Here is a 13,720-nt window from a genome sequence, read left to right as displayed (position 1 = left end):
GGGGGGGGGGGGGGGGGGGGGGGGGGGGGGGGGGGGGGGGGCTGTGAGTCCCCTGTGGGCCCAGGGAAGCTGGAGGGAATTGGGAGGGAGGCAGAGGCAAGGTAAATCAGTCTCTGCCCGCTCCTGCCGGCCCCTATTCCCACCGCCACGGGTCCCCTTGCACACCCAAGAGGAGACCCAGGCTCCTGCCACTCACCCTGGCCGCCCGGGAGGAGTAGGGATCCTCGAAGAGCGCCCACATGCGGGGCTGCCAGCCACGGCAGCCCCCGGACCCGGCGCCGGGGCCCGCACCTCCCTCGTGGGGCCCCAGGCGCTGCAGGGCCAGCTCCCGTTCATCGTCGCCGGCCTCGTCGCCCGTCCCCGCGCCACCGCCGCCTCCGTCCGGGCTCTCGAAGATATCGAGCGCCTCTTCGGCGTCGCGGTGCTGGCGGTAGGTCATCCAGCAGCAGGGCTCCACATCGGTCTCGTCGATGCCCCAGAAGGTGAGCTCCTCCTCGAAGAGCGGCCCGCACACGTCGGCGGGGCAGTGCAGCTTGCCCGTGCGGTAGTAGTTGAGCACGTAAGCAAAGACGCCCGGGTGCCGGTCGAAGAAGAACTCGCAGCTCCCGCCGCCGCTGCTGCCGCGGCTGCCTGCACCGCCGCCATCGGACTCGGGCCGGCCCCCGCCGTCGGGATCGGCCAGCCAGGCGAGGCGGGTGCCCGGTAGGGTGCGCAGGGTGCTGCGGTAGGTCTCATGTCGCGTGCCGCCCACGTTGATGATGATCTTCTCCGACGCCTCGCCCTTGGCCATCTCCTCCTTCAGACATGTTTTGGACGGAGGCTTGTTCCCCGACTTGCGCCCACGGTAGGAGGAGACACACACCGAGCTGATCATAAGAAGCGCTGCGGGGCTTCGGCTTGGGGCGGCCGCTGCCCTCCAAACACCCTTCCCGAGGAGGCAGCGTCAGACCGGGGAGGGGGAGGAGGCGAGGAGGAGGCGAGGAGGAGGCAGGAGGAGGCGGCGGCGGCCCCCTCTGCGGCTTGGCCCTGCCCCTGCCTCTCCCCCCCCGGGGCGCAGAGCAGGAGGAGTTGGGTTTCTCGGGTGCACAGGTGGTTGGGGTTTGGGCAGGCAGCTCCGGCGAGGGAGGCAAGGAGGGAAAAGGCGAGCCGAGGACCCAGGCGAGGGACCCGGGGAGGCAGGGGCAAACACACACCTCCCCGGCTAGGACTGGACACTCAGACGCTCGGGCTCTGGACACGCCCCCCCGTCACCCCCAAAAGGCGAGTTAGCGCACAGTCCAGGCGCACTGCGAGGGTCCGGGGCGCGCGCGCGCGCTCACACTCACGCAGGCCACCCTCCGGCTCTCGCAGACCGAGCCGAGTCCCGGGAGCGGCCGGCTTCCCCGCGGCGGCGGCGGCGGCAGCGCAGCAGCAACAAGTCCTCGGAGCGGCTGCCGGGGCCGGGCCGACGCTCTCACGGCAGCCGGAGCTCCGCGGGCCCGGGGTGCTTGCGGTCAGCACGCGGCGGCGGCGGCGGCATGTGGCCTCTTCCCCCCATTCATAAATCCAGCTCAGGGCACGGAAGGCGGGCGGGGCTGAGCGGAGCGCGGCGTTCAGGCGGGCGGGGGCTGCGCAGGGCGAGGCGGCCGCAGGAAAACAAGCGCGCCAGCAGGAGCGAGCCTCCGGTCCTGCGTCCGCCGCTCGGCAGCGGCTGGGAGCGGCGCTGGGCTGGCGCTGCGCAGCGGGGGCCGTGCTGGGGCGGGGTGGGGAGGGGGGGCTCAGACGGGGCGTCCTGCGCAGCGCCGAGCCTGGGGGGCGGAGCCGCTCCGGGGCGCGGGGTTCTGGGCTCCGGCGGCCGAGCGGCCAAGGACACCTGCAGGCTTCCCAGGCTGCGCCGATCGGGAGCTTCAGCGCAGCGCCCCGGCGCCGGGCTCCTGCGATCTGGCGGCGCTGGGAGCCACGCCATCCGCGCGTCTGCCCATCTCCGGGCGGGGTGCCGGCCTTGGCTCGCGGCAGGAGGCGGGCGAAAGGTGGCCTAAGGAAAGGGGAGCCTTGGCGCCGGTGGGCTGGGCCTCAGGGGGCTCTCGATCTCCCTCCGGCGATGGTAGCGGATGCCACTCTCTGGTGGCGCCTTTTCCTCCCGGCCCCGCCTCGCCCGGGCGCGCCCTCCGCGGGGTGGGGTGGGCGGGGCGCGGCGCGGGGCCGATCGGGCTCGCTGCAGGGCCCCGGCGGCAGAGCTCAGCCTTCCTCCGCTGAGCCGAGCCGAGCCGAGCCGAGGCGCGTAACCCCCTCGCCGCCAGCGCCCAGCCTGGCGCGCCGCCGCTGCGCGCCTCCGCCACCGTCCCTCCCCCCCCCCCCGCCGCCCCCTTCTGCCCGGCTCCCCGCCTTCCCCGAGCCCGCAGCTCCTCCCACTGCAGCCCCGGTGACACCGAAGCGCTCGCGACCCCTGACCTCTAACCCCCGCCCGCTCCTTCTGGCTGCTCTGGTCGCCCCCTCCCCACTGTTGTTGCGGTTGCATTGCGGCGGACTGGAGGACGGGGAAGGAAGGGAGTGGAGAGACGGTGTCGCGAGGAGGAGGCTGCCCCCTCCTGTCCCAGACACCGTGTTGGGACTTCCTAACCACCCCGCCCCCATCTTGCGCCTCCGAGGCCCAACTAGGCCCAAGATGCCTGTGGTCTCCGTACCGTCTCTGTCACCGTCACCGGAGCCCCCGCGGTGGAATGGGGGACCTGGGGGCCTTGCGCAGAGAATTGGCTCCTGGTCCGGGCGGAGGAAAACCTGAGCTCTGGCACCTATGGGGATGGAGTGCGTGGTCCTGAAAGATCATTAGGTTAAAGCCGGGGCTCCTCGTTGCCCTGGAAGCACGTGCCTGCGTCCTGCCTTGCGACCCCCTTCTGGTTCTGTGTTGTTTTACTCATTGCAGTTTGTCTCCTCTCCCCTCTCTGGCCCTGAGGTCTTCCAGACCGCACTGCTTTTTCATCTTGATAGCTCCCACAGTGCCTGCCTCTGAGAACCTGTTTGCTAAGTGATTGAGAAGCTGCCATACCCAAAACATTAGGCTCCAGCCCGATCTTACTGGCCTCATCCCAAGAGCAATTTCCAGATTCATTTTTTTTATTTGCTTTTGAGTCCAGAGCCTCTTCTACATCTTTAAGTTAATTCTCTCTCCTTTTTTTTTTTTTTTTTTTACAGCTTGAGGCAGCCTCCATGTCCATCCGGATGACATAAGGAGGATTTTAAGGCAGAAATGCAAGGCAATGGACACCTGGTCTGGATACCTGTGCACCATCCAACTTCCAGATCAGGCAGTACCTGGCTAAACTGGGAAAACAAGACAAGGGCCTGGGTGTGCTCGGAGGAAAAGTTAAAAGCTCAATGCAAATGCGAAGGATTGTCAGCAAAAGTCTCATTAATGAGGTCAGAAAACCAAAGGGACCGTGGTCTTTGATAATCCGTACTAATATGCAGAGAAGGTGGGTACCATCTTGGACTGCAGCCAGAAACACACATTTGTTGACACCTCTTTTGTGTCCAGTCCCTAATGTCTGCATTTCAGAGTTTGGCTGGCTTTGATTTTGCTGCAGCAAAGAAGAAATACCCCAAGTGTGACTGGGAAGAGAAGACCCGGGACTGGCCAGAAGCTAGAGTGAGAAAGGAAGAGCCATAGCAAGGATTTTGACTGTGATGAATGGCTTTAACATGCTATCTGGGTGTGTCCTGGCAGACTCCCTTGGGGTCTCCCCCACTTTGCATTTTTCAGGCTGGCTGAACTCAGTCATTCTAAGAGGGAGAAATTGATGGGAGTGGGGTGGGAGGAATGGAAAAAAAAAAAAAAATCCTAGCAACCCATACCTGAGTCATTTGTTCCTCCAGTAAATATTTCTTGAGTACCTACTATGTGCCATAAGCTGTTCAGGCACTGGAAATCAATGAATCAAACAACCCTCCCCTCTCTACCTCCCCCCCAGCCCCCCAGATCCCAGCAGATCTCTGCTCTCTTGGTGCTTCCCTTCTGCAGTGTTTGTGGATGGTGATAAGTATGTGGGGAGATGGGTGGAGGGAGAAAGCTACCAGGCAAATAGAAGGCCTGGGCAGGGGTGGGGGGATCAAAAAGCTGGGTTTGGGTAGGGGAACCCAGGAAGAGCCAGGGAAAACAGAAGGCCCAGCCTGGGAGAGGCAGTGAGTCAAAGTGCAGGAGGTGGGAGGGTCTCTGACTCAGTGCACTGACCAGCTCCTGAAGATGGGAGCTCAGCCTCAGGACAGAAGCCTCCAGAGAAGTCCTCACCACTTGCTGAAGGTTTTATCCTAGAGCTCTGAGCTAACCTGTCACCTGGCCTTTCTGGAATTTTCTGGGGCCTTCAGTTGCAGCTGGCATCAGAAGCCTCATCTCCATTAGTTCTGCGTGTATGGGGTCACGCTATTTCCCCAAATACAGAGCCCAGGACAGAGTAGAGAGCCCCCTGCCCAGCCTGCCCTGTGGACAGCCTACTCTGGGTGGGTGGGTGTTGCCCCCTGGTGGTAGTAGGAATCCCTGCTCCAGACTTCACCTCCACTCTGGGCTGTGGGGTTAAGGAGAAAGGGGGTTATAGGCTTGGGGTGACAGCAGATTCTGGGCTTCCTGTCAGTTCCCAGCCTACTTCTCCCATCGGGGACTCTGTCTGTTCTTGCCCTTTCCCACTCCTCCAACCCCAGTAACTGGCAGGCTTAAGCAAGGCTGTGAAATAGCCACAGTTGGAAACTCCTCTAATTCCACAAGCCTCTTTCCCTCCATTGTCACCTTTTCTCCACGTACCTTCCCGGGGCCCTGTGGTTTTGTCTCGCCGTCAGAAAAGAACATCTGTCTGGGCACTAGTCCACACTAAAGTGGCAGCCACATTGGTTCCCCTCACCAGGAATAAAGGTGGGGCACAAGCGTGGGAAAAGAGGGCAACGTTTGCTCCCAGAGTGACACGGGCCGGCAAGCCCCTCAAATAAGGCCCTTCCTTGGTCTCTGAGAGCTGAGGCCGGCCCTGCCCACCCAAAGCAGGAGAGTCTGACATCAAAGCCATTTGCCCTTGCCCTTGCCCTACTGCCCTCCTCTCCATCTTCCTGCTCTGGACTCTACTTGTTTTGAGGGGTTCCGGGCCTAGCAGCGGGTCCCACACCTATCAAGCAAGGACCTCCCCATTGATATTCACATCTCCGGAGCCCTTTTGGCATTCGGAGCTCTGGCCAGGGACTGACCCCTCCTCCCTGAGGCCCAGGCCAAGGAGCCAGCATCCTTTCCCAGCCTGCCCTGCTCCCCAGACCAATTAATTGAATTGTTTTATCAGCCATCATCACTGGGGGGAAGGTGATAGAGCCTTTCCCTCCCTCTCATCGAGGCCCTAAAGAAGAGAACCAGAGGAGGCTGGAAGGCTCCTATTTTGCTTATCAGTCCATTGAACCCTGCCTCCCACCCCCACCTGCAGGCAGCCTGCAGAGACTAACAGGCTCCAAATCAAATGCCAAGAGCCTTCCCAGGAGGGGCCTGGGGAGAGCCCAGCATGGAGGACAGCCCTCGGGGCCTTGTGGAGGTCCACTGTAATGGTTCTGCACAGAGGCAGAAGGCAGGGTTGGGTGGCTCTGAAAAATCCTAGGGAAGGGTATGTGGGGCTCTGGGGAACTCAGGAGATGGACTCTGATGTCCCAGCTCTTAAAGAGAAAGGACCAGAAGGGTGCAGGCCACAAGCTCAGGCCTGGCCAAGACTCAGAGCCTCATAAATCATGGACTCGGAGTCAGAGGGCTGGCAGGGAGTGGAGTGCCAGCTCCCAGGTACATTCTCCTTGAGAGATTTCAGGCCTAAGGAGCAGCAGTGAGCTCTGGGAGACTGAGCTGGGCCTATGGTTGGACCAAGGGTAGAGAATGATATGGGGTCCCACGTGGCCTCTGCCTGTAGAACTGTATTCATGGGAGTCACAGGACCAGGACCAGCTAAATGGACCCCCCCCCCCCAGAGCCTTCTTTACTCAAGGCTGCTGGGATAGAGACCCAGTCTGCATCTAGACACAGCATGCACTCACGCACACACACACTAACTCAGGGTCCAGCTGGCAAGACTTCTTGGCACTCGGCATTTCTCCATCTAGAAAAGTACAGATTCCTCCCACCTGGCTAAATTCCAGCAGAACTGGTTCATTCCATTAGAGTGCTTAATTAGTTCTGACGGTCCCAGCCCCCTCCAGCAGTGTCCTGGGGAAAGGGGAAGCCGTTGTCTGGAGAGCCGGACCCAACCCTGGCTCCTCTTGGACGCTCAGGAAGCCCAGGGATCCTTCCCTGCTTGGGCCAGCCCTGGGAAGAACAGAGAGACCCAGAAGCCAGCCAGCTTTGACCCAGGGAGCCGCAAGGTGGATCTCCACTGAGTCTTTCCACTCTGTATCTGGCACTGTCGCTGGCATGGGGTAATCTTAATAATGGTTTGTGGTTGAGTGACAGATATAGTCTTCTCCCCATTTCCCGGGTTTCCTCCCACGTAGGACAATGTCAGTGAAGAATGCACCTGTGTGCCTGGCACCAGTGGGTAATGACAGTGGCGGGACGCTCCAAGTCAGATTATGACTACCTGTACGAGGCAGAGGTCCCTGCCTGATTTGTATATTCCCAATGCTTAGCACAATCCTTAGGACTCAGAACACTCAGTTCATGCTCGATGCATGGAACTAGTGAGGTGGGATAAGGTGGGGGGAGGGTAGAAACCCTCCCTGTCAGAACTTGCATTGCCTAGACTGGGAGTCAAGAAACCCAGGCAGCAGCCCTGGTTTTCCCCCTGTTTGCTTGTCAGAATTCTGGGTAGATCTCTTCCCCTCCCTGGGCCTCAGTTTCTCCAATTGTTCTAGAAGGAAGTTGGGCCAGATCGTCCATAGGCTTCGTGTTCTGGTTACTATCACTTTGAAGCAAATTACTCCCCAAATTTAGTGGGGTCCATATGACGAGCATTTTATTTTGCTTAGGATACTAAGCATCAGCAGGTCAGAAGGGCTCGGTTGGACAATTCTCGCTTGGGGTCCCTCATGCAGCTGCAGTCCACACGGGCTGCAGACCTCTCAAGCTCACGTTCACCGTGCCGTGTTCCCAGGGCCCGCAGGTGATGGCGGCTGTCAGCTGGGAGTTCAGCCGCACCTGGTGACAGAAGCACCTACAAACACACGGCTCCTCTAGCACCTGCAGTCTCGGGGCAGTTGGACTTCCTATGTGGCGGCTAGGTTCCCCCAGAACCACTATCCCTAGAATGCCAGGTAGAAGTGGCATGGCCTTCTTAAGTGAGCCTCAGAAGCCATACAGCATCACTTCCGCTGTACTCCGTGGGTCAAAGGAGACATTTACTCATCCAGGTTCAAGGGGAGGAGCATAGACTCCACTTGAAGTATTAAAGGATTGGGGCCATTTTTTTTAAAAAAAGATTTTATTTATTTGACAGAGAGAAAGAGTGCACGAGAGAGCGCACAAGCAGGGGGGAGGAGGCAGAGGGAGAGGGAGAAGCAGGTTTCCCACTGAGCAGGGAGCCCGATGTGGGGCTTGATGTGGGGCTTGATGCGGGGCTCCATCCCAGGACCCCGGGATCATGACCTGAGCCAAAGGCAGACGCTTAACCAACTGAGCCACCCAGGCACCCCCTGAGGCCATTTTTTTTTAAACCACCACATCCTGTGGTGTGTAGAATCCTTCAACCCTGGCCCGAGCCCTTATGGGTGGACTGAGGCTGTGTGGCTGGTTATGGCTGTTTGCTGGGGGTAGCAGGACAGTGTGCAGGATCAGTGATACTCCCTTCTTTGGAAACAATGCCTTCTCTCCCCTCCTTTCTTGGTTTCTTTGGTTTGGGGGCTGAAACCATCCTTTCTGAATGGCTCTGCGAGAATGGCTCATGGCATGGGTGATGGGACCCCCAGAATGAGACGGGTCCCACGGACTTACTCCAGTTGCAAAAAGGAAGGAAGCAACTATTTAATGAGTACCTGTTGTATTTCAGTATGGAAAGGATTCTACACTGTATTCTAGGAGGTATTCCAGAAAGAGTTCATTTTTCCCTCACAGCAATTTGATTGTCCTCCTCCATTTACAAACTAGAAATGGCAGTCCAGAGGCTTGTGACTTGCCCAAGGTCATACAGTTGGTGACCAAGCCATGATTCAAACCGAAGCATGCCACCTGCCTCAGACAAACCCAAGGCAGAAGGGGCTCTTCTCATGTCTCCCACGTGTCTTCCTCCCTGTCTGCTCTCTCTACCCATAGCCCCAGCTCAGCCACTCACCTCCCCGTCAGAACGAACCTGTTCTGTGCCCCAGTTTTGTGTCTGTAAGTTGATATTCCCCCAAGGAGGACGCTCCCACCCAGATGCCAATGGTTGCAGATCCCTAGCACCCTGCGATGAGCCCGTGACATGGGGAGCCACAAATTCTTTGGTCCCCTTCCCATCAGCAAGTGGGGTCTGTATGCCCTCCTATTAACTCTGGGCAGATGCTGTGATCACAGAAAACAACAGAAGTGACATTGTGTCATTTTCCAGGCCCTCACCTTAAGAAATTGGCAGTTCCTACTCTGGCTCTTAAAACGGCCTCTCTGGGTACCCTGAGCCATCACTTAAGAAGTCTGGCCACCCAGAGATGCACTATGCTGGAGAAGCCAGGTATAGACCCTCTTCTGGTGACATTCCCAGCTGAGCCCAGTCTGCCCGCCATTCTTACTGAGGTGTCAGCCATTGGGATGGACGTGAGTAAGGCTGCCTTGGGCCCTCCACACCAGCTTCTCTGCAGTTTAACACCGCTGAGTGACCTCGGTTGCCACCAGAAGAGTCACTCAGACAAGCCCTGCCTGAATCCCTCACCTCAAAAACCATGAGATATAATAAAATGGTTGCTTTAAGCCACTAAGATTTGGGGTAACTTGATACCCCATGGGGGCAACATGCATAATCTCATCCAATTCATTCATTATACCTATTTTACAGACTAGGACATTTAAGCTCAGAGGGATTAAATAACTTGCCCTAGGTCTCCTGGAAGGCGGGAGGCCCATCTGGCATTTGAACTTGAACTTGGAAAGTCGGACTCCATAGCTCCTTCAAAGCCACTGCTTCTTAGTGGCTCTAAGTGTGCCTCCTGGCGGGGGGAGGGGGTCGACATTTCAACCAAAAACACTCCCTTCAACAAAAGGATTGAATGAATTTACAAAGAGGGACATTTTCAGCATGGGGACTTTCTCGACTGAGAGGTACGCGGGGGGATTTGGAGTCTGGGGGTGGTGGGGAGAGGTGTTCCCTTCAGAAAACTCAGGACAACAGAGGTTGATTTACTCATCTTTGTGCATCCATCGTTGGCACAGGACCTGTCACTGTGGATGCTTAATAAATGTTCCTTCAACGAACAGACTAACCCACAAAGGCGGAAGTGCTGGTGTTAGGGAGGAGGGTAGGGGATCTAAGATCTGGAGGGAAAGGTTCTCCTGCCATCTGGTGGCTATTTCTGGAATGATACTGTTTTCTTCTAAGGCAGGAGAAGGACATGGAGGGCTCATTGGGGGGCCTTGGCTGTGTGTGCAGGAGGTGAGGAAGCAGCATTGCAGACTGGAGTGGGGTGCGGTAGGGGGGCCTTACCTTCCACTGAAGTTTGCAAAAGATTAGAACTTAGAGTGTGGCTTGCTCCCCGTGACCCCTCGAGCCCCCTGCCATCCCTCTCCTATCTCCCAGCCCCCAGCTCTCCCCTGAGGTGAGTTTCCACCTGCCCCCACCTTGCAGAATGACAGGTATGGCTCTTCCTGGCACTTAGGTAGAGTTTCCCCATAAGTGGACACCAAACACCATCCTCATGTCAGACAGAGCCTCATTCTCCACACTTGGGAAAACCCAGAGCACAAAACGCCTCCCCCTGAAGCTGTTCACATGAGATTTTGTGTGCGGATGACTTGGACCCCAAGAAGGCCTGCCGCAAGCGTGCGTGTTGTTCAACACCCAGGATGATTCTTAGGAAAATAAACATGCATCCCTCCTCATTGTCTCCGAACTCCCCAGCCAGCCAGCACCCACAACCTCACTGTGGTCCTCTCTGCCCCATCCCATCCATGTTTGTCCCCCGGAGCTTCTGCTGGGATCTCTGGCTTCCCCATCCCCTCTCCCTGAGCCTGGGGCAGATCAGAAAGGCAAGAGGGGTTAGGTAAGAACAGACACTTTATTGTACACCATGGGCAGCGGGTGAAGAGAGGAAGGAGGGGATCTGGGAGTGACAATGCCTCGTCCCCTCCCCTGGGCTGAGTGGTCTTGACCCAGGGCTCTGGCCAGTCATGGGGCACATGGATTTGAATTGTTCTGAACTTGCACCAGAACCAAAAGGGATACCTGCTGTGTGTGCTTGGGTCTGTACAAAGCAGCGCTCGGGGTGAGGAGGGACCCTGGGCCCTTCTTCCCCAACCCCAGTCATCAGGCTCCAGTGAGGGGGCAGAAGGCCCCCAGTTTCAGGGCCTAGTGGATGCTCAGGGAGTCAGGTGTGTTCCAACCTGTTGTCTCTTCTCTTTTCCACCATGGGAGTACTCTGGCGGGGGGAGGGGGATGCAGCTGTGAGGAGGAGCAGAAGGGGAGCCCCCTGCCCATAATACTGCAGGCCTGCTCAGGGCCTGGCACCACGCGGCATCTAGCCCCCCAGCCTCAGCCTCTGGCAGGTGACTCGGGAATTCTTCTCCTGGCACTAGGAAAGTGCAAGTCCCCTCAGATTTATTGCTGGAGGGCCAAAGCCAACCTTGCTGGTATCAACTAGAGTGCCCTCCCTGTCCATCCCCATCTGGATCTCAGGCTTCATGCTGCCTCAGTGGAGAGGGCTCCCTGAGCAAGAAGCTGGTGATTGGGGCTGGAGGACAGGCAGGGCGGGGGACCAGGGGACTCTTTCGGGCATGCCCTGCCCTGCCCTGCCCTGAGTCCGCTGTCCCCTGTGGGCACTGCATGGACAGCACCAAAGCCAGTAAGGGATGGGGACCCTGTACAGGGATGTGGGGGCCTGCCCCTCTCCGGCCCCCTTCTGCTCCTCTGGGGAATCTGGGGCTGGATTGTACCTCATCAGATGCCCCACCTGTTCTTGACTCCCCCCTGGCCTCGCCCCGCTTCCGGCTCCCCTGAGGAGTGAGGAGAGGAGTATGAGTCAGAAGCACAGGGGAAGAGCAGCTGTTCCTTTCAGAACACTCTCAGAACCGTCTCAAGGACAAATGCGGGACAGAGGTGCTGTGAGCTGCTCTCCTGGGGTCTCACCATCTTAAGAAACCCTGTGCTTTTCCTCAGGATGAAGAGCCCGTGAGTCCAGTGGAACAGCAAGAGGTTGGCTAGAAAATAAATGTAGGGGCTTCCCCCCCTCCAAAGCCCCTCCTTCCCTGTTTCTGGCAAGCCCAGTGGTATGAAGGCAATGAGTCACCAGCAAGAAACACCTGCCTTTCCCCACAGCACCCTGCCCCGAGGCCTTGCCTGACAGAGCTGAGAGGAGAAGATGGCGGCCGGGGGCGGGGGGAGGGCAGTGTGGTCTTTAGGAACACGGTGAACACTGGGGATCACAAATCACCATGCACACGCCACACACATACACACGCGCACACGCACACACTAAGCTCCAGGCCCTATGTCTAACACAGCAGAGACACAGCCAGGACAGGGCCTGGCCTACGGCAAAAGGCTGCAAGCATTACCCAGCCTCTATGAACCAAGCCGATGGCCCGGCTCAGCCGCCCTGGTGCAGGCTGGCAGGCTGGGGCCTGGCCCAGCCACACGCTACAAAATTAAAAATATATCAAATATACAATGAAAATAGATCTGTACAGCACTGAGGATGAAAATAGTCCACCAGCCACAGTATAATATTGGGTTTGTCAGTTAACAGCATTTACACCCACATGTACAGATTGAATGTACAATAGAAATAGAATATATAGAAGAGTATATATAGTAGAGTGTCTCTCCTGGGGCATTGCTTTTCCTGTTGCTAAATCTGCTGGGATTAGGCAGGGGGCCAGGTAGGAGGTGTTAGGTGAGGGTGCCTAAGGCGGGATGTTGTGCCCCAAAGGCTCATGTCTTTGGGGAGATGTGGGTCTCCTTCTCCCCTCACACTCAGAAAGGACAGGTGTGGCCGCAGGGCTGGAAACGGGAGCGGATATGGAGGAGGGAATGAGTCAAGAAAATGGCAGGGTGGGAGGATGGACCCCCAGGCAAGGTGGGGGGGAGGGGGAGCAAGGGGCTAAGGGATGAAGGAGGGAACCCGGGGCCTCATCTGTCCCTCCCCGCGCTGAGAACATGAGAGGAACTCAGGACCTTCCGCGAAGGTGCCCAGGCCTAGCACTGTGGCCTGATGCTCTGCCCACCACAGGTCTCACAGATGGAGTTCTGCTGGCCCGGCGTGCCTGCCTGCCTGCCGGCCATCCATCCACAACCGCGCACCCATGCATCCATCCACGCACCAGTCAATCCATCGCTCTGCAGACAGGATTCTCCAGCCGGGCTCTGATCCTCCCAGCCTGCACTCTGAGGGCAGCCCTCTTCCGGGGAAGGCCTCAGGTCAGGGTGGGTGGGGGTGCTGGGGGTGCCTAGCCCGGCCCTTCCTCTCGGCAGCCTCCAGTGTCCACAGCACTGCCTGTGTGCCCTCCCCACCACGGGCTGGGCATCTTGGGGGAAGGTTCCCGAGGTTATTTGCACACGACGGGCACACCAGACGGGCTGGGCTTGCACAAGGAGAGTGAGCGGCAGCCCAAAGGGGCAGTGAAATTATCCATCTTTCCCCAGGTGTGAGGTTTCCTGGGTACGAGCCCCTGAACTCCAGAGACCCCCCATTCCAGGAGAGAAGCTGCCACTAGCGAGAAAGTTGAGCCCCAGGTGAGAGAGGGAGTGTGCTTCACAATTGTGCTCCAAACCATCTGAATTGTGCTGTGAACCATCAGGTGTGCTCTGGAAACCTCTCTGTGTACTGTCCCCTGCTCTCTCGAGGAAGGAGGCACAGGCCACTAGTGTGGGCTCCCGGCTGGGGATGGAGAGGGCAGGCAAAGCCCTAGTGGGGGTTGGGAAGGGTCCCGGGCAATCCTCTCCCAGGCAGGATGCGGGACACACCCTGCCCCAGGCAGGGCCAAGGACGTGGGAGATTCCCCCTAGAGCCCCAGGCTGAGGGGCACCCATGCCTAGGCCCCCTCCCGCTGCCAAGGCTGGCGCTCAAGCCAAAGCGCACCGGCTGTCTCGAAAAACAGAACTTGGGGACTTCTACAAGATTCCATCCCAAGTCTGAGCCCTGAGTCCCGGCACAATCGTCCCATCCCCAACCTTAAATCAGTCCGCCTCTGGGATGCCCCACACCGCATCCTACCCCACCCGGTGCCCTCACCACCAGCTGGCAGCACAGAGGGATGCCCAGGACCTAAGAACTACAAGTGCCAGGAAACAGGGAGAGAGGGTGGGGGGGGAGCGACCCCTACAGTGGCCACTCGCCATCTCCCCTGTGCTGGGAATCAGGGCTTCTGGACTGTTCCTGTTTGTTAGTTGCAATTTGGTGAGAAGATCTCAGGTTTGACGGGTTGGGAGCCTGCACTGGGGGCGGAGTCTCTCCCAGCCCCTGCTCAGGTATAGGGGAAAGCTGGCTGGGACTGGGGTGGGGGATGAGGCAGGGCAGAGCCCCTCTCCTTGGGCAGAGGGCCTAGCCTAGAAAGAGAGGCCAGGCTGGGACAAGCGGGCTGGATGGGTGTGAGGGGGGAGAGGTGGGCAGGGCAGGGTGGTGG

General features: G+C 58.6%; 1 protein-coding gene across 5 annotated transcripts in view; it reads right to left on the bottom strand.

The window, feature by feature from the left end:
- KCNC4 (potassium voltage-gated channel subfamily C member 4) overlaps positions 1-1,222 on the bottom strand; it is a 34,010-nt gene extending 32,788 nt beyond the window's left edge. For all 5 annotated transcript variants that reach the window (XM_021690029.2, XM_021690031.1, XM_021690030.2 and 2 more), the window contains exon 1: positions 197-1,222. In XM_021690029.2, the coding sequence (XP_021545704.1) occupies positions 197-874 (678 nt within the window). In that variant the 5' untranslated portion in view covers positions 875-1,222. The remainder of the gene's footprint in view (positions 1-196) is intronic.
- Between the last annotated feature and the right edge of the window lie 12,498 nt (positions 1,223-13,720).

Source organism: Neomonachus schauinslandi, chromosome 4, assembly GCF_002201575.2.
Source record: "Neomonachus schauinslandi chromosome 4, ASM220157v2, whole genome shotgun sequence".
In the NCBI taxonomy this organism is placed as follows: Eukaryota; Metazoa; Chordata; class Mammalia; order Carnivora; family Phocidae; genus Neomonachus; species Neomonachus schauinslandi.
This window is presented reverse-complemented; position numbering and strand designations above follow the sequence as displayed.